Genomic DNA, 19,822 nt, shown 5'->3' with positions numbered 1-19,822 from the left:
ATGAACACAAAACAATAACACTTTAGTAATTATGATCTACAATTGGTACAACAAACCTTGTTTATGTGTGTATTTCTCTTCAATGACCTTGACACTGTTGTCATGGATACCAATTCCCTGTTCCATCTGTTGTATTGAGGTCAGTAGGTCATGAACACACAACACTGATGTGAAACATAGGGCAGAGTCATTTGTGTGGCAACACTCTTGTATGCTTTTCATGAACCTGAAGAAAAATAATTATTTGTTATGCTTAAAATACCAAAGGCATATTAATTAATTTCTGTTGTATTGAAGTAGAGAACTGAAATCAACAAGAAAACAAAAAGCGTATGCCATGCCAGTGCTAATCTAAATCAGTCAATCAAGGGGCATAACTCAATCATTATCTAAGCCAGGTTTATTGTCCATGATACCCACAAAAGTATAGCCACTTTTAACATGTGCACCTAGTTGCAAGTCAATATTTTGAACAGTTTCTGGGTTATGACCATGATATTAGTGTTTGAATGAAAACTTTGATGACAATGTCACAGGAAAAATTAATGCTCTGACAATACCTCGAATTACATTCTATCAAAAAACAAAATAAGCTACAAATGTATATCCTTCTAAAAAACATGCCTGATGCTAACCAACATGTAATAAAAGTACTACTGCAAGAAGGCAACAATCAACAACTACTTACATTTTCAACATGGCCAGTTCATTACACTTGGATGATGATTTTCCTGCAGACTTTCCATCCATACAGTGTGTTACTGTGATGTCGCAGAGACGGCCTGGGTCATTTAGTAGCTGAAAACATGAGTAGATGTGACAGACAAGTAAAAGCTGTAAGCTAAAGAAACACTCTATCAATTACACTTGGGTGTTTATATTTCCCAAACTTCCCATCCATACAATGTGATATTGAGATGTCACAGAGCTGGCCTTGATAATTAAGTTACTGTAGAAATTGAGGTAGATATGATAGACTAATTGATCACTGCACACTTTCTCACGCTTATAAATATGCACTCCTGATGTCACACAATAATACTCTGAAATTATAATACTCCAAAACTTTCAAATGTGTTTTTGATATATTTTCATATACACTAAATACAATAACCTAAAATAATTATATAGGATCCCATATGTACTTCCATACCTCTCTAACAGCCTTGATGGCATCATGTCTATGTTGTGGTGCAGTGCATGTCAGTATGCGATGAAACAGAGATTCCAACACAGGTCTCAGAGATTCTACAGGGCCTAGCATCTTACATAACTCAACCGATATACTGAAATAAAATAATTATGACATGAATTTGTATTTTAGAAATATATATGTTCAATTTAATCCTTAATCTACTATAATACAGAAATCATTGTTGTATTTATTTCTTTCTCTTTAGTTAAAACTGATGAATTTCAGCTTGATGGTTGATAAGAGTGTTTTCCTGTCACAGTGTCAATTGTAAGAAGTCACCAAAAGAAACCTGTTTAAAACTTCAAGAGAAAACTGGGGTCTGAGTAACAAACCCTGGGCTGGTATTCATATTCCCTCTTCTAGTTCAGTCATTTCCTAACTGAGGTCATTTTCCTAGTTTAAGTTTCTCACTTGTCATAATTATGATATATTATATTGATATCAAAAAGACGTCCTTCTTATTAACTTTAATCAAAATAATTCTTTTATGTAAAAAACACACATAAATATTTTTTAATTTGCATATGAAAATGATTTGCAAAGAAAATGATAGGAAATCGATAAAAGGAATTGACTTAAGATATTTCATAAATACCTACCCAAACTTTCAATTTAATTTGTGACTCTCATTAAATATCTAACTGAACTTATTGGTAAGATGGTCGCATAGTTATACATATTCTTACCCATAAATAATTTTAGCCGATGTAGGGGAGAGGGCTGTGGTGTCCACATTTTTGCTGGGGTCTGTCGTAAGTTTCAACTTGGTGTCGGTTTTCGGCACCCCCAACAGGGAGATCAGAGTTGGACAGAGATTTTGCCTGTGGAATACGTTATTCTTGTACTGTGTAATTTTTCAAAATGGACTAAAAAAGCCTTTTTGAACCCAAGCAAGAAATGAAGGTGAAGTTGTATTTATTTAAAAAAATCAATAAAAAAAATCACAATTTCATGGCTTATTAAAGACCAAACTACAAAAAATAATAACAAATATTTTCCATCCTCAATGAATGCGTATGCAAGATACATCCACTTTACTTTAATTTAAGATATTTATTACCAAACATGCTGTTGGAAGTCATCGAATATTCTCAACTGTGATGGAGCATTCTTCAGGATTGCCAACACTCCCTCAAGTAAAACAGGTACCGCTAGTCTTGTCTGACCTGCCCTATAGTATAAACAGGTTGTTTTGTTTAGTCCAATTTGTTTTAGCTCGATTGTGAAGACAGCTGTTACCTGATAGGAATCCATCTCAAAACTCTTTCCTGAGTCACAGTCACTTCAGGTGAGTAAGCTTATTTATACTCGTACCCGGGATAAGGCCCATTCGGCTTGTGCTCTGATAAGATTGTTAGTAATTTTAGGTTTTTGGAGCATAGTGCACAGACAGAATGTAACCCAGGTTAGAGCTACCCAGTTTCTTTAACTTGCACCAGTGTTAAGCACTGTCACACTGGACACTATTTAAGATCCCTCCTGGAAGACGATTAGTATTTTTTAGTGGTGCAGCGGGGAATCAAACCTGTGACCCCTGGATTGACAATCAAGTGTGTTGCCTGACTGGAAGCCTGTACAACAGCCACTAGTATAAAACTGGATCAGTTATCCTGACATTATATTTTAGATGGTTTGCACATAAAAGTAATTTGATTGGTCAACAGTAATTATTTGAGAAGTATTGACCAATCAATAAACATTTTGGCTAACTTTAACCAAAGAATTAACCAGTTTTCTACAATTGGCTGCTGATGTTCTTCTTCAGAGACAACAACAATGTACCCCTGGTAAGGCTCAAGCCCTCAATCTCAATATAGTCCACTCAAGTAATTAAAAAAAAGTTGTTTCATATTAACCTTTTTTCAATTAAGGGTATGCAGATGTTAATTACCATTTAAGAGTATGACATACAGGCTTGAATAGTAATGCTGTTATCGTAAATTCTACCATTCTCAGCCAATACATGCTTGAATAGTTCTAGCTGTGCATCATATAAATCGCCAATTACAAGCAAAACTCCCTGCGATTGATTTTCCTTCTATATCGAATGAAAAAGTGTAAACATAGTTTTAGGTGTTGGATACGTAAGTTCCATGACCATAATTGCAGTACACTTTGTAAGGCCCTGATAAAATCTATTTGTATATAAACTTGTTCGAAAGTCAATAGCAAAAAGCTGTGACCACTAATAAATAAAAAGACATCTCGATAAATGAACAATAAGGACCTCAAATCTTTGTATCACTGTGATGGGCAAAATACAGCTAATTCACAAGACTTTATTTCTTGCAACAACAGAGAGCTATGATTTCAAAACTGACATTTAAAATTGCATCAATGCCCCCTCAGACCAATAAGAGATGAAAGGTAATTTCGTCAGCTTTATATCAGTGTATCAATTGTTATAATACCATCTTTAATAATAAAGTTATGACAATTTTTGTGAAGATACACATGTATTCACTCAATACCATATCGCTGTAAATCGTGCAGCCAACGTTGATATGAATTAAAGCATTGTTATCAGTGATCAAATAAACTGATGACAGCATATTCAGACTGTCCCATGTCTTAATGTTTGGTTTCTTTTCCCTTTAATCCTACTCCCAGATGCCTCAAATGAGATTTTTTAATTCCAGTAATAACCAATGGCTTATAAGCTACCTACTTCATAGAGATGTTGATCCTCTCACACAGGAAAAACAGCATAGAAACAATATCAGACATCAGACTTTCAGCTACAGTTTCACCTGAAAAACAATTTAGATTTTTTTCATACATTTAGTATACGGTATGTACATTTCGTTGATTAATAACTTACATTCAAAATCTAATATCAAGTTTGTTTTAGGTGTAAAGTATAATAGTGTAAAGTATAGTGTAACTAAGGCAGAATGTTACATGTACTTGAATATATCAGGAAGCACAATTTTTGTAATAATACAATGGGAATTACAGAGACAAGTAAACCAGACAAGCTGACAAATCAATTATACAGTCTAACCCCATTGGCTCGAACTTGCTTTGCTGGAATTCCTCACTGGCTCAAACTGGATCTAAAGGCCCAAATATCTTTATACAGAAGATAATCATTCCCTCTTGGCTCAAATTTTTTGAGACTCGATATATTTTTGCTGGTCCATCAGCGTTTGAGTCAACAGGGTTCGACTGTTTCTAATTTTGTTTTTAAATTTCAAAACATTACTAAATACAATATTAACATAATGCTGAATTGCAAGTGGCAATATAGAAAACATTATACAAAACACCACAGCCAATTGCATAAAAGTGGTTAATTATTTGTTTTGTTCAAAGTTAGTCGAAAGTGTAATGATTGGTCAAAATTTATCCAATCAAATCATAGTAATGTGCAAACTGGCCAAAAAAAAATCTGTGGACAACCTAACCAAGTTTTATACCATTGGCTGCAGACAATTTTTCAAATTGTCAGGAACATAAAAATGATTTTCCTTACTATATTTAGTGTGATGCTTGTTAGTAAGGGTATAAAATAAGTTAGTGATTAAGCACTGCAAACCTTTGGCGTTAAAATCTGACATCACATCATGTTCAGCCTTTTCCTAAAAAACATACACAAAACAACCATTACATGGCATACATCCCTGACAGACATAATGCAACCTGCCTAGCTGAGAAAAAGCACATACTGTAAAACCAAATTTTTTTGCTGTGTCCTAATTTTTCATTTTTGGACGTTAACAATCATTATTGTTTGCTTTTGCCTTAATTTTTGCATGTTTCCAGATTATGAAAACATAACATTAGCAATGATGATGTGACAGTACAAAAATACCTGTCCATTTATCTTTCTTATTGATTTTTATTTTAGACCATGAAAATATAAATAACCCCTTCTGTGAAAATTATTCACCGACAAAAAATAATGCTTTAACAGTAATTGCAGCCTTTTATTGTTACTTTCAATGTTATCAGTTAGCCAAAATCAATGTAGATTGTTTGATGAATACTACTGCCTATACATCATGTTTCTTTAAAGTGTACATTTTCTTTTTTAAATAAACAGAAAACAGGGATGGTTATTCCAATCCTGAAAAAAATAATAAGTGGGACTGTGGGAGTATGATGATATTATTATGATGAGGATTTCAGGGGCCCATTTCAATAAAGGATTTTAGTGGTAACATCAAAAATCTTAAATCTGTAAGATCATCACATTTGGCAAAATATTTACTGACTTTGTTTTATCAGATATGTTTTCAACTTAAATAATTCTTAGTTTCTTAAAGGAATTAAACACCAGATGATCCTATACCAGAAAACAACAACATTTCCTCAAAACAAGTCTAGACTTTCCAGTACCAACTATAGTATGAAGCCAATAATGCATCATTTTACACAATCAAAAGAATATTTTTCCACTGTCTCAGCTGAGTTTACCAGTTTAAAAATAACGCATAATGGTTTCCTAAGTTATATGTATATTTAGCATGTGTTTATTCAGGTAATTGGTACAAATACATACACTGATGTTATTTTAAAATTTACTGAAATTAAGATGTATAAAAACCCAGTTCATTTCAAATTGGAAAAAAAGCAATAAATGCGAAAGATACATGTGTCATAAGCAATGTGATATATCAGTCAGTAAGATTCAATGATTTGTACAGAACAGAACAGAACAGACATTTTATTAAGACTTATACTAACATACATTGTCTCATCACATATAATAATTCACTTAAATATGTCACAATGATTTGTACACAACGATATCAATTTCATTTAAGTTTTTGACAATTTTCTTTTTTTCTTGCAAAGGCATGATCTGGTGTCTAGTCCCTTTAAAGCTCAGTTGTTATACAGATATAATAAAAATATGACCTTAAGATCATTTCAGTTCACAACTAAAATCCTTACTGAAACAGACCCAAGAACCATAGCTGCGTTAACCCACTGTGACCCCTGTTGAAATTGTTTTCAAAGTGAATAACACCTATTTCAAGGTACTTCATTCTATTCTTAATGTAAATGTCCAGCAAAAACATCAACATATCTTATAACTTATGCATAGTAGGCTATCAATTTACTCTGAATTTTTATCATCTATGGGAAAATGCATTAACCAAGAAATAATTTCATGTAGATGAAAGTGTAAGTGCTACTAGAATGGAAAATAAACCAGTGTATACAAAAAAGATAACAAAGAGAGGAAATTGCCCATGAAGTCAGTTTTACAAGTCGATGGGTGAATGCGAAAAGGTTCTAAGCGACATTAAATTAAGAAGAAGATAGAACCTTTTCGCTTTCACCCCTCGAAGTGAAGGTGATAAGAAAAGAATATCTTGCATGCTTAAAAAGATACTCAAAGTATGAAACCATTTACCACAATATAAACCCAAACATATTAAAAGGGGCCATTTTTCACTATGTCAAGGGTCATAACTCTGGTATTACATTAAGAGATATCAAGCAAATTCTGTCCCTCACAATTTCATAATTAACTGGTAAAGATTTTTGGGCAAGGGTCAAATAGTTTTAGAGATTTATGCAAGCAACAAAAGATATTGTGATCTTTTTTTTGCTAGATCTAGGGCCATAACTCTATGGTCTAATTGGCTGAAATGTCATTGAAAATCACAAGTTCTTCACTTCCAATGCTTAACAATAAACCAAGGGCTGCCAAAAAAGAGACAACTTGCTGGTTTTGACCCATTTTGACAACGCCGGACTGATATCAGTAACAGAGACTGGCTAAAAATTTGTTCCAAGCTTAAAAAAATCTAAATATAACTGCGGTCCAAAAAGGGTAAGTCAGTAAAAAATGTAATACATAAACCTTGTTTGTCATTAACACATTCCCAAATATTCTCCGAATAAATGTGTCAAGACAACCAATAGGCTGATGTTGCCATGCTGCTATAATGGCCCCAGAGTTTGTGATATGGTTTCACTAGGAAAAAGGCTATACCCCCAGTAACTCTTGTCTTGTCAGAATATGTGAATTGAAACCCTCAAATATTCAGCAAAAATAAAAAAGTCAAGCTGTAATGTTTGAAATACTGCTCATATGTAGGCTTAGAAGCACCAGATTTTCTGATAAATGAAATGAACAGATGTCTAGAGTGATGGACAGACAAATGGACAGATTAGTTTATACTCATTTCTTTTAGCTCGATTGCGACGAAAGCTGATAGTTTATAGAATCACTCTCGATTTAGTTTCCTAGGTAGAAACCAGCACTGGTGTCCTTTTCGAGAGGCCATGAGAAAGTACCCCTGGTGGGTATTGAACCCACAACCTCTTGGACGAGAAGCAGACACCTATATCACAAGACCACTCTCACCCTCGAGAAATGGACAGATTGACAAAGCAGTATCAAAATGCCCACATCTTTCCCATAAAACTAGCAGCATACAGATATAAAATAATCTGGAATGAACAGTTTGATCATAATGTTAGTAAATAATCTGTTACTATTCAAATACAACCATCCATGCAATGCAGCAATATAATTCAGCAAACAGTATGCTTGCTTCAAACTGGACTTTCCTTTTGTACCTCATATTGCTAGGAATGGGTGTGTGCATCTGTGCTACATCATGCATCAAAACCCATACAAAAACCAAGTATGCACTGAGGATAAAATACACATATGACCATAATCGTGAGGACAAACCAAATATATGGAGGATATTTGTTGAATTTCTGTGTAAGATCTAAATTCATTTCATGAGTGATCACAATTAATTTTCTGTAATCAAAAGTAAAATAAATTTCAATCTAACACCAGTATTCAAAGAATTTCTATTTCTTTGCTGTTAAAATTTTACAAAAATGTTAATCTAAATGGCAATTACTAGAAATTCATGTGAGAAGCATAATATCCTGACATCATTTTGCAGACTTAATTTCAAAATAATTCCACACGTCATACTGGATGCTATCAAAAATTATATTTTCATTTCAATGCAGTGATATTTCACTAAAGGCATAAAAGAAGCAATCAAAGTCCTTTAATGTCCATTTTTGAAAGTTGTACTTAAAAAGACACAAAGGTGAGCAATGTCAAAGAGTTTGTCCAAAGATAAATGGCCAGTGGTGTAAAAAAACAAGCACAACAAAAGTCTTACCCCTTCTTTTATAGCAGCACACAGCTTCTCAGAGAAGCTTGCTAGAAGCTGAGTTAGAGCGGCCTGAACCAGACCCCTCACTGAAGCCGAGGATGCTGTGAGGGTATAAGTGTCTATGAACACCTGGAGGGAGGAGGTAAGGAAATGATTACATGGGTGGTGTGATGTATTGGTAGATTCAGTTATATATATATGTATATACTTATGTAAGGCCAAGAAAAGAGTACAACTGAATCTGCTGAAGATAATTAAATATTAAATTATGCGTATGTGTGCCATTAAAAAAGCAATTTTGTTTGAATAATAATTGAAAAATTACACACAAAAAATTAGAATTGTATCAGGACACGGATATTACTACATGCCTTTCTTGACACAGCAAATATTCTTAATCCGTTCTAATTCATTTTCTGTAAAAATGAAAGTCTATCCATAAAAATTTATTCAGTCTCTCATATTTGCAAACAAAATTGTTCGAAAATGCCAATTTGTATTAAAGGGCCATAACTCTCCCCTTACTATGTGCAGCTGCAAACAAACCCCCAGATGTACAACTGTATCACCTCAATAACATTCCCCTACGGTTTCAAGACTCAAGGTAAAAAAGTTTAAGAGTTTTTAATGACTTGGACGGAATCACAGACATTCAGACGAAGAAGGGCAAATCTATATGCCCCCTGAATAAGTGGGGACATAATTAGTGACATTTGTGTAATACTATGTAATAATAAAATGCTTTAATCTATAAGTTCATGACAAGATAAGATAAATAAACATGGATCAAAACAAAATATATCTTTATTTTTTAAATTTGATCTGAGGTATCAAAAAAACAACATTTTGTATGACGAAGATAAGATAAATAAACATGGATCAAAACAAAATATATATTTATTTTTTAAATTTGATCTGAGGTATCAAAAAAAAAACACATTTTGTATGACCTTACATAAGTACCGGTAATGATGCTCACCTATCCATTGATTTTTTTTTACTCGCTAAAATATTATACATTTCTACTTTAAGAAATAAGCAGCAAAGACAAGTTTAGAAAATTTATGTATTAAACACTAGACTAGAATAAGAAAAACCTAATTTGTGAAAAAACACAATTTAACTTTAAGAAATTAGTAGCATAAGTTAATTAAGAACATTTACTTATTAAAGACTCAAATAAAGTGAAACAATTAGTTGGAAATTGAGAAAAAGTTATTAATTCTACAATAAAGTTTTGAAATATTTTAAAATGAAGCAAATCTGAAAACCCATACTACATAATTAAGTACAGCTTTTGAAGAACTAAAAACCATTTAAGGCTAAAAAACACAAAACTCTGTTTAAAAAAGTATCTGCCATATTGTGTAAGGTTTTCGTTAATAAAAGTATGTGAGGGTTTAATATTCACTAAAATCAGTGACATTTACAATTTACAGATTTTATCCTTTTTTCTAATAATGGCATCCAAAATTTTAAACCTAATGTGATAATGGCGAAAGCAAAAACTTCTAAAAAGGCCCTCGCCAAATAAAACTTAAACTATCTACCAAACCTACAGATATGCCAAGGTTGACCTGGCCCAACTATTCAGAAAGGTTGTGAATACCATTTGAACATGCACAAGCACATGTAACCATGTACTGAAGGCTCAGTGCTAGATAGACATAAATCCTGCTAATTCTATTTGAAATTACCTCTTTGTTGCATGGACCCTTCAAATTTTATTATTTATTACACATCACGTTTAAAGCTGCACTCTTATCAGACTAACCGTTTTGACAACCTCTTTTTTGTCTTCCAATAAGCAATTTTTTGTGTAAATGTGTGGACACAACTGATCAGATCGCAGTTTTTGTATTTACATTCAAAAATTGATGTTTTATTAGTAATGCTTTAAGCAAACTGAATTTTTGGGCAGTATTCCAAACAATTGAGATCTATTATATTGGGAGTTATCTTACATGACTGAATTCAAGGCATTGATGCAAAAAAAAGCGAATTCTGAGACATTTTTTTTAAATGTCCAAACTGTCAATCTGTCAGAGTGCAGCTTTAAACATGAAATATTTCATGTTACATGCTTACATATTTGGATATAAACAATTACAGCTAAAAAAGTTGTTTCAAAACATGCTAGAAATACAGCAGGTCACAACTGTATCCATTTATCTCTCAGAGTAGCTTTGATTTGAAAGTTATCAATGATGACGTTAACAATCTGGTTTACTTTGACAGTTCTGAATGATCAAGCCACTATGGACATCTAATCTTTTAAATCCAATCATTGTATGAAGGCAGTGATTTTAAAAAAAAATTCACTGGGAGTGCCTTCCAAATCGGGAAAATTTCTAACTTTCAGAAAATGCTTTTTTATTAATTCAAAGAACATGTTTGCACCGAATTGAGAAAATATGAATTTCAAGGAAAATGAAAACTTTTTCACAATGGGAAAACAGCTTTTAGAAGGCTTACAGTAAATTGCACACAAAAAATGACTAGAAAGGTAATAAAAAGTCACAAATTCTAAGTATGTTTATCAATTTAATAAAATATGCATGACCCTAGTCCTATTTTTGCGATGAAGAACCAAAAATGTTTAATACATCCTTCTCATCAGCTCAAGAGGCACTCAACTGTGTACGCATTGTATAATTATCTGGTGTAGCACTCAGTAGTCTAGTCTACACATAGATGTACAAACACAATTAGCATATCACAACCTTTCTATGAAACCACCAGTCTACACATACCTCCGAAATCTTCGTGACAATTTTTGTATTTGTGCACCATGCAGATGATAATGTCATTTTCAGAAGCAGCTGAAAAGTAAAAAGATCTTAAAATTTCTTCAAAAAATGTAAAAATATCTAAAAAGACACAAATTATTATCAAGAGCTTAAAATGTGCTGAGCGTTGGTCATTTAGACAAAAACAACAAAAAGTATGAACCATAAACTTATTGTTAACGATATGATGTTGTCATTTTTATATCTATAGTATGTCGCCTTAATGTATTAATTCAATATCTGCTTTTATTTTATACACATATAATGTTCTTACAGTTGGGTGATGCATGACACCATATACAGACACACATTTTCAGTGAGTGTAAGCATTATTCAGATCTCAGAATCAGAAAAACTATCGATGAAAATAACTCAGGACTGTACTTTTATAGTAGCCTGTCATGAAACAATTAAAGTCATTGGTAGTAAACTGGTAATGGAAATATCTCTTCTTACTTTAATAACATCCGCTTGTATTTCCTCAGGCAAGTTTCCCCCGGCATATACAGTATTTAGAACCTGTAGGGGGAGCCACTTCTCCTCATTCGCTGGTTCTAGACTTGCGTGGAAACGACTATCGCGCAGTAGCTTCTATAAAAATAGTATTATTACTCATTTAATACTCCATTGGATTTTTTCCAATTTGTTAACAATATAGATACGATATCTGACAAAGTAAGTTACAAGGCTTGCAACATAACAAGTCTGAAAGTCTGCACTTCCCATCCTGACAGAAAGCATAAATTATTTTACTATAAACCCATATCTCAGATTAAAAAACCAGCCTATGTAATCCCCTAATTTTTCACGCTTAATTGTTAAGAATTGTTGTATTACAACTTAACAGACATGACTTCATCATTTGGTTTCCCGCCTACTGAAAACATGTCACTAACATTTTATGTTTAACTATGCTGTTTTTGTGTATGTCACCAATTACTATTCATTGAAGTCATGACCATTTATCCATTTTCTAAAATAAACATTACCCCGGTAGTTAGACAATGTTAAAACTGATTTTTTTTTTTTTTAAATTTAAATGTTTTAAAAACATAAAACAACTTGCAACAATTTTTACGTTAAAAAAATTAAATGTAAAAAACTACACCTCTTTATCTGTTATTATAATTTCGATGACTGTGCAGGTCTGATATTAAAATAATTATGGCCGAGGTATGTTAGCTTGCAACACATACAAATATGGACATATTTTCGCTGTCATTGTCTACAAATTTTCATGTGAATATCTTCCAACATATATTTTTTTTTATTTAAAACCAACATTAAGTAAGATTGGTGACACCAAAGTAATGATAATAACTGGCTCCCGAATATCACACAAATCCTTAAGTCAAATCTCAATCTTAACTTATTACTTAATAAAGGTTTTGTAAGAATCCACATCTTGTATACTTTTACTCTCTCTAAAAGCATATTTTTTCTCATTGTGTTGATGAATTCTTGTTATAAATATTTGAAAGAAAAGTTATTTTTGATCAATAAATAATAGAAATGAACTTGAGCAATTGGGCAAAAGCATTCGAGTTGTACTCAATAACATTTTGTTCTGTACATTATTTTATTCGTAATATTGACAATAGTTTTTAATCAACATATTCAATAAGAGAAAGCACTTTTAAAAAAAGTACAAACATTAAAATTTTGACTCACTTTTGACGTCATGGGGTCAAATGAGTTGATAATGAGAATAACATTTGACTTAAGTATTTTTGTGATATTGGGCCTGACCTATTTTCTTTGAGAAACGGACAAGCAAATAGGCTTATATAACCCTGAGTGTGTAACCTCTATTCCGCTAAGACCATGCATCATGAGACGTTTGGTTCTGCTCTCCAACGCAAGCTGCATGGCCTCTAGACATCGTTCCCGAAGCTCATAAGCTGGTAAGACGTCTGCTTCCATGGGATTTGTGAGTGTGTCTGAAAAAAGAAGCTCAAAATATTTTATAAATTTTACACTTTACAATTAGTTTGTAAGATCACATTGATCTGTTTCCTTTTTTTAGTAATATCACATGATTCTGTTTCATTTTGATTTAGAGGTCCAAAAAATAAAATCCTTTTTAAAAAAAGCCTTAAAAATTAATTTTGAAGGGCATTCATTGAATTCAATTTCTTATGACATTAATTTAAATAGCTTATGTTTATCTTTGAATAGTACATACAACATCCGACAAAAAAAAAAAATGTTGACTTGACTTTTATGCAAAATATTCACTTTAAAGGCCGGGGTAATAGTATAAAAGGCAGACACTTAGAAAAATGGCCACTTCACTTGACCTCACCGAGCTGTCTGCTAGTACAGACTGCCAGTACATTTTTCAAATATACAAGTCTCTCAAACAGTTATAATTACTACTTTCAAATTAAAAAAATCATAACTGTCAAACAAATTTAAGTTTACCAGCAATGCTGATTGACAGATCTTGAAAGTTCATGACCCTCTAACAGCCAAGTGAATTTCACTACAAATTCCTGTTAACTACAGGTTTACTATCATAGTATGAGTATGTCATAGGGTGGGAAACATCCATCATCTGGGGTGATACAATGTATATACTATCAAATGGCTTATTATAACACAATACGTGGAACTACTAGAAACCAATGGACAAATTCTTCTGTACCACTCTATCAGAATCATATAACACCCCGAGCCATGTGAATGTTTACAATCACAACTGCTGACCAGCACAGACCTCACAAACCCAATTAACCATGCCTCCTCTGCCATATAGGCTTAATTGCTGTCCGGTAGGATATTTCAGGGTCATGCACCCCGGCCTTTAAAAACGGACATATAAACCATTGTTCCAGTAACAATGTGTATTTACATACCAGTTGACAATAAATAGCAAAGGATATGACAATGTTTTTATGATATGTAAAAGCAATAAACCAAGAGCATTTTGTGCTGAAACTCGAACTGGCTGAAACTTCGGAGCTTGAGCATCTTTGATAAGAAGTCGAAGTAAATCCTCCATTGTAGAGATCTGAAAATGTATTGAAATGTATAAAAAGAATTGTTCGATTCCACTTAATGTTACATGTATGTTCAGTACAAAAATTATAGTTAATTAGAGTCACACTCACTGGTTTTCATTATTGTTGTAAAACTGTGAACTGCAGCCTTGCGTTATGTTTTGACAGAATGAAATCAAGAAAACCCCATCAAACTGGATATTTATTTTTTGTGTACGGAACTAATATAAAATAACATTATCTAGTAATATTTCTTGTTTTTATGATATTCTATGGACGCAATATGCTTTAACCCCGAATCCCGATCAGAATTACTACCCACTTTTGGTACAAAACAATTTGTACGTGAAGGATTTGCCATATCAAATCGTCAAAAAATAAGTCGATGTACAATTATTTGGACTATCCCTGGTGTAGCCCCGGACCTGGTGGGGGGCCGTGTAGCTACAATAATGAGCGATCAGGGATATTTTTTTATTATTTTGACATTTCATGTGTATCCCTGTCCCGAGTCTGCCATAGTCTAAAAATCGTCAAAAGACTCATTGATGGCCATTTAGGTGGACTAGGGGGGCGTGGTGACAATTGACTGGTGCATTATAACCATATAAAATAAGCTTTTTAACAAATCAGATAAAATAGTTTAATACATGTACCTAAAGCAGGCAGAACGTCCATAAGAGTCAAACATCTTTTCTGGATGAAGTATTTAGAAATGAAATGAAAGGTCGCTTAAATCTTATTTAATTTAATTAAAAGATATTACCTTTACAGTTTATTTTCCCAAATGTTCGCCATATTTTTACACATATGTTGGCGTTTCTAAAAATATTGGAAAATGTTGCGGAGGCAGACCTGTCAAGCCGCTTGTCACATTGCTGGTGACAAATAATAGTCGCTCACATCATGGGGAAACATTAAAAGCCGGTGTACCCAGTGTATTTCGAACCATTTGTGGTTTCGCACCACTTCACTTTTTATGCTAAATAAAATTGTACAAGTCAGTTGCTCCAGGATTTGACGTTATCTTCAAGCTTGAGCACAACTTAAGCTAAAATAATGTATTGAAATCATGGTTTCCCTCACTGGCACCGGATTTTCAAACTCAAACATTTTTTTTTAAATAAAAAAAATCTTATAATTGCTTACTAAAAATTATAATACCGAATATGTAAAAAAATATTGAAAAATATTTTTTTTCAAATATGCACTTTGTACTGTATAATATACTATATTATACAGTACAAAGTGCATATTTGAAAAAAATAATAATATTTTACAATATTTTTTTACATATTCGGTATTATAATTTTTAAAAAGCAATTATAAGATTTTTTTTAATTTTTAAAAAAAAAATGTTTGAGTTTGAAAATCCGGTGCCAGTGGTTTCCCTACCCTAAAATGGGTCGGTATAAAACCCAGCGATTAACGCAGCCAATACAAACATACAGTATAGGGAAAACACAGCGGTTGCGCAGACAATATATTTTTACATATTCGGGAAAAGGTGTTAAAGGCACTATTACGGGGTTCAAGTGTCATTAATTAAACAAACAAACTTAGGACTCATTAATTAAGTGTCATTCTTAACAAAAATAACATAACGACAGAGTTATGTGAGAAATGTAAATGACGGGGGTATTTCGTAATAACTTACTGAAATGAGTATGAACATTGAAGCACGAGCATGTAATAACATTTATATAACAGTATTAACCAAGTATAATAAAAAACATTACATTCAATATAATAAGAGTTTTATTTTATAAAACAACACGTATAGTAACACCATTATCGAAACAGATTTAAATAACATATTAAAGGGCCACAATATAGGATGATGCATTTTTTCTTTCATTGCCAACTTTGGAGAAATCCGATGTAGCAAAAGTGCCCATAAAGTTATATAGGGAAAATATGGTTAAACAGTTCTCACGAATTAGTCTTTCAATAGATCAACTTACTTCCTACATATATTTTAGGATAATTTTTGCCCTTTAAGATAGATAGATAGATAATTCTTTATTTCCTCCTTTGAAGAAGAGATTGAACATGGCATTACATAATATTCTATGAGTATTACACGGTAAAGTTGGAAGGTAGATTGGGCTCAAAGTACGCGTGGAGTCCTTCGGACTCCACACACTTAGACCAGCCCAATTGCGTTCATATCTCCGATAATGACATCAACCCCGCAATTCATTTCTTAAATGAACTTTAATTTGTAAGGCGTGTGAATGTAGAATAATGACAATCAGAAATTTAATTTTCTAACTTCCTCTGGGGTGTATTAAGAGAGTTGTATAGGTTCGAGGCGGCCGACTTTGTAGTTACCAAGTGATTTATTTAGGCTTTAACTATCTTTAGCTGATCTTCCTTTTATTCTGATATCAATTTCTAGCTTAGCCCTCAACTTTGATGCCATTTTTGGCCATAATTATTTTTTTCATTTTTGAAATGATGTTACGCACATGCGTAAGTACGTAACGCTGGCTACGCCCCTGTTTATACATGTATAAAAGAAATGCTTGAATAAACAATTTATACAGGGGCTTAGCTCGAAAAAATATTGATATGCAGGCATCATTCTATTGGGTGCGGGTACATCCGCGTTCGTTTTTTAATACTCTATAATAGTAGTCTGGCTTATAGCGCATGTTGACGTTTATCTAAAGAAATTCACATAAAAGTTCACAAAAGATATAATTAAGGGGTAGATTTCGGTTTTTCTTTACATGGGAAGAACGATGTGTAGGCTCGGGCCAGTTTTAGCCTAGCGGAAACCTCACCACTGACATAATAAGTAAGTGCAGTTTGTAATTTTGGCCTTAATTTCAACTGAAAACGGGCGTAAAATGATCAGTTTTGCGTAGTGTTCTTGCATACATGTATAAAGTAAGCAGGCGGACCCGTAGAGGTTTATAATTAGACAAGCCCCAAGGATGGTTCATGTTGACTGATTAATAGTTCACTACTGCACACATGCATAGCAAACCGGTATCAAAAAGGCCAGAGCCTTACCATGCATACTGAATGAGGTAGGCGGAGTAAACATAACCTAGCTAACATACATTTTGCAATCTTTCAAAGCTCGAACAAAACTAATTTGTAATATGTTTTCGGTATATTTTTTACATTTACTTACTCTAAACCTTTTCAGGATATAAAACTTACAAAATAATATGTTGGAACCCATGGGCGGATCCAGAATTTGACGATTAAGAGGGGATGCAACTTAGGGGCGTAACCTTTTAACTTGCGCTCCTCCCTCCGAACCGAAAATTATTTTTTGAAATCGTTGGCAGGGGCGTTTGGGGGTAGTTCCAGAAGAAAATTTCTAGTCCGTTCAAAATGGTGCATTTTGGGCGTATTTTATTACTTTTTTCTTCTAAATTGAAATAAAAAGTAAATTTGGACGATTTAAGACCCCCCGCCCCCCCCCCCCACACACCTGGATCCGCTAGTTGAACCTACATGTATATAAGTTGATAGCAGAGTATAGGAAACATTATTAAAGTTATCCAACTTTTCGTCATTGTTGAGCCACTTTGTCGGCACGTGGAAGTATTTTAGCAATTTCTTTATAAGTACAGATGTAGATTCTTTGTTACATTTAGGGTGGAATTACGAGCTCTGTTGTTGCTTTTTTGAAACATTTGGTAACATGTATGAAATGTATAAAATACCAAGCTAGCTTCAACAGTTTCAAAATGAAAAAAAAAACGTACCTCAACCAACGGAAGGCGCTCAGGTTAAACGTGAGTGCTTAAGGTTTTTGTGCAGTCGGTACCTATCATACATCTTTAGGGTACCGACTGCACAAGAACCTTAGGCACTCACGTTTAACCGTAGAAGCTGGCTTATTTTAATTTGATTGTCGGTCTTGCATTACATAATTTAAACATCACATGACTCTACGTATTACAAAAGCCCATTGTCTGAAACCGGTTTATTCTAAGGTTTGGTTGAAGTTGGTTGAAATCTTTATTGATTGGTCAATATTTATATTATTTATCCAATAATGACTGTTGACCAATCAATTGCTTGCACGTGCAACCTCACCAAACGATAAACTTGGATACGTTATCCAATTGATACAGTTTATCACAGATGTTATATATATTTTTTATTTTTTTTTAATTTGAACACTTTATTGATTAGTGGGTATAGTAAAAACTTAAAAGATTTAGCTTGAGATACAATACAGTTTAACTGTCAAGGACTTTAACAAGCGTACGAATACCAAATATGTACGTAAGACGTCTTGAAATCTGATCAGGTTTCGACGAATGGTCAACGTCAGTGTTCTTGCACGACGCCACTAATGTTCACACAACGATGCCAAGATAATACCTCGAAAAAACCCACAGCATAAAGTTTGGAAATATCCTTGTAGACTATGCATTGGGAATTCCCATTTTTATATTAATAATTCTTATATAAGCATTTATTGATTGAAGTTAAACTTTGGTATATTTCCAAATGATATATGATTCATGTAACGCATTGTATACATTATTGTTCAAAGACTTAATAATCGGTTGTATAGTTTTGAGTGACTATAATAGCTGATAAGATAATGAAACAATGGACATTATTTATATACATTGTCCTTCCTCCTACATCATATTACTAACGAAGTAAAGATATTTTTTATAATACTTATTACAGAAATACGTATCAGTGTTCAAAAACCAGATATCTGGAGTTACACGGAGTTTGTAGGAGCAGCGTTCATAAGAAGTAATATATTCGACGGTAACTTTTAGAAGGTACGTTCTTTTTTAATTGCATAGATATCTTAATTAATATTGTTCATTGGTATCGTTAATTAGCGTTTCCGTTTTAAAAGCTTTCAGAAATTCCACGATCCAATAATGTCGACATAATTTAACAGTTCTTCAGCGATTTTTTACTTATTATTTTTTTTTTTTTTTTGGGGGGGGGGGGGTAGGGTAACTGTTTTATGTCACTATCGAGAAAGAAATGTAATAACTTACCCCTTAATACACAATTTAATACTAAAACTAAACACCATTTTTTAAGGGGAAAATGCGGGAGAACCCCCCACTTCCCACCCATATTTAACTCATGTACGTATCGTTCCTGTAGATGTGGCGCATGTCCAAAGATGCGTCCTATAAGGGTAATTGCTGGATGCAGTTTTGTTTCAACTTCGTTCCACTACTAGTCCTGAATATATTTTGTTCATATAATTATCAATGAAATTCAAAAGTGTGTATGTTTGCGCACACATGTACATGTACCAACAACATCGCGGTGCGATTGTTAGTGTATGACTAGAGTGTTTTTCTCATCCAAAAAAAGGATATTATTAAAGTCGGAGTGATTGGTCTTGCTATACAAGTGCAGTTTGCCTCTGAAAAATGTGTACCAAATTTTATTTCAATGTCTTTTGTGTCAAGCCCGAGATTCAAGTTTTTTCATGCGGACGAGACCAGGACAATATCTCGACATTTGTTTGAAAACAACACCTTAAGGTAGGCTTATTAACAACCGAACTATTAAAGGCCTAATTTAGGCCTTCTGTAAGTGAACCCCACCCTCCCTTCCCCCAATCCGTGTGTAGTACACAACTTCTGGGTATTGATCTTAATCCGTATTGTCGTCTGCTGTCTATCAGATTTCAGCAGTGTACTGCTGTGCAGTTCTGAAGGTTTATTTATAGAAATGATCTAATATTTCTGTTTACTTTTTCAAATAATTATA

At 33.2% G+C, this 19,822-nt stretch overlaps 2 protein-coding genes across 5 annotated transcripts in view; one reads left to right on the top strand and one right to left on the bottom strand.

Moving 5' to 3' along the window:
• The window catches only part of LOC128238429 (brefeldin A-inhibited guanine nucleotide-exchange protein 3-like), a 45,502-nt gene extending 30,537 nt beyond the window's left edge, over positions 1 to 14,965 (bottom strand). For 3 of the 4 annotated variants that reach the window (XM_052954344.1, XM_052954346.1, XM_052954347.1), the window contains exons 1-13: positions 14,859 to 14,965; positions 14,010 to 14,103; positions 12,897 to 13,030; positions 11,547 to 11,681; positions 11,055 to 11,123; positions 8,308 to 8,430; positions 4,734 to 4,776; positions 3,864 to 3,945; positions 2,256 to 2,366; positions 1,882 to 2,016; positions 1,154 to 1,286; positions 689 to 798; positions 57 to 226 (exon numbers count right to left, since the gene is read on the bottom strand). In XM_052954344.1, the coding sequence (XP_052810304.1) occupies positions 57 to 226; positions 689 to 798; positions 1,154 to 1,286; positions 1,882 to 2,016; positions 2,256 to 2,366; positions 3,864 to 3,945; positions 4,734 to 4,776; positions 8,308 to 8,430; positions 11,055 to 11,123; positions 11,547 to 11,681; positions 12,897 to 13,030; positions 14,010 to 14,094 (1,330 nt within the window). In that variant the 5' untranslated portion in view covers positions 14,095 to 14,103; positions 14,859 to 14,965. Of the gene's footprint in view, positions 1 to 56; positions 227 to 688; positions 799 to 1,153; positions 1,287 to 1,881; positions 2,017 to 2,255; positions 2,367 to 3,863; positions 3,946 to 4,733; positions 4,777 to 8,307; positions 8,431 to 11,054; positions 11,124 to 11,546; positions 11,682 to 12,896; positions 13,031 to 14,009; positions 14,104 to 14,858 lie in introns of those variants that run through there. The other variant, XM_052954348.1, reaches the window with a different exon arrangement.
• Positions 14,966 to 18,621: 3,656 nt separating this feature from the next.
• The window catches only part of LOC128238246 (uncharacterized), a 29,878-nt gene continuing 28,677 nt past the window's right edge, over positions 18,622 to 19,822 (top strand). The window contains exon 1 of the mRNA XM_052953943.1: positions 18,622 to 18,864. The gene's annotated coding sequence lies outside the window, so the exon portion shown is untranslated. The remainder of the gene's footprint in view (positions 18,865 to 19,822) is intronic.

The sequence above is a fragment of the Mya arenaria genome, chromosome 6 (genome assembly GCF_026914265.1).
Source record: "Mya arenaria isolate MELC-2E11 chromosome 6, ASM2691426v1".
Lineage (NCBI taxonomy): Eukaryota > Metazoa > Mollusca > Bivalvia > Myida > Myidae > Mya > Mya arenaria.
Note: the sequence above shows the minus strand (reverse complement) of the source record. Positions and strands in the feature narration are given on the sequence as shown.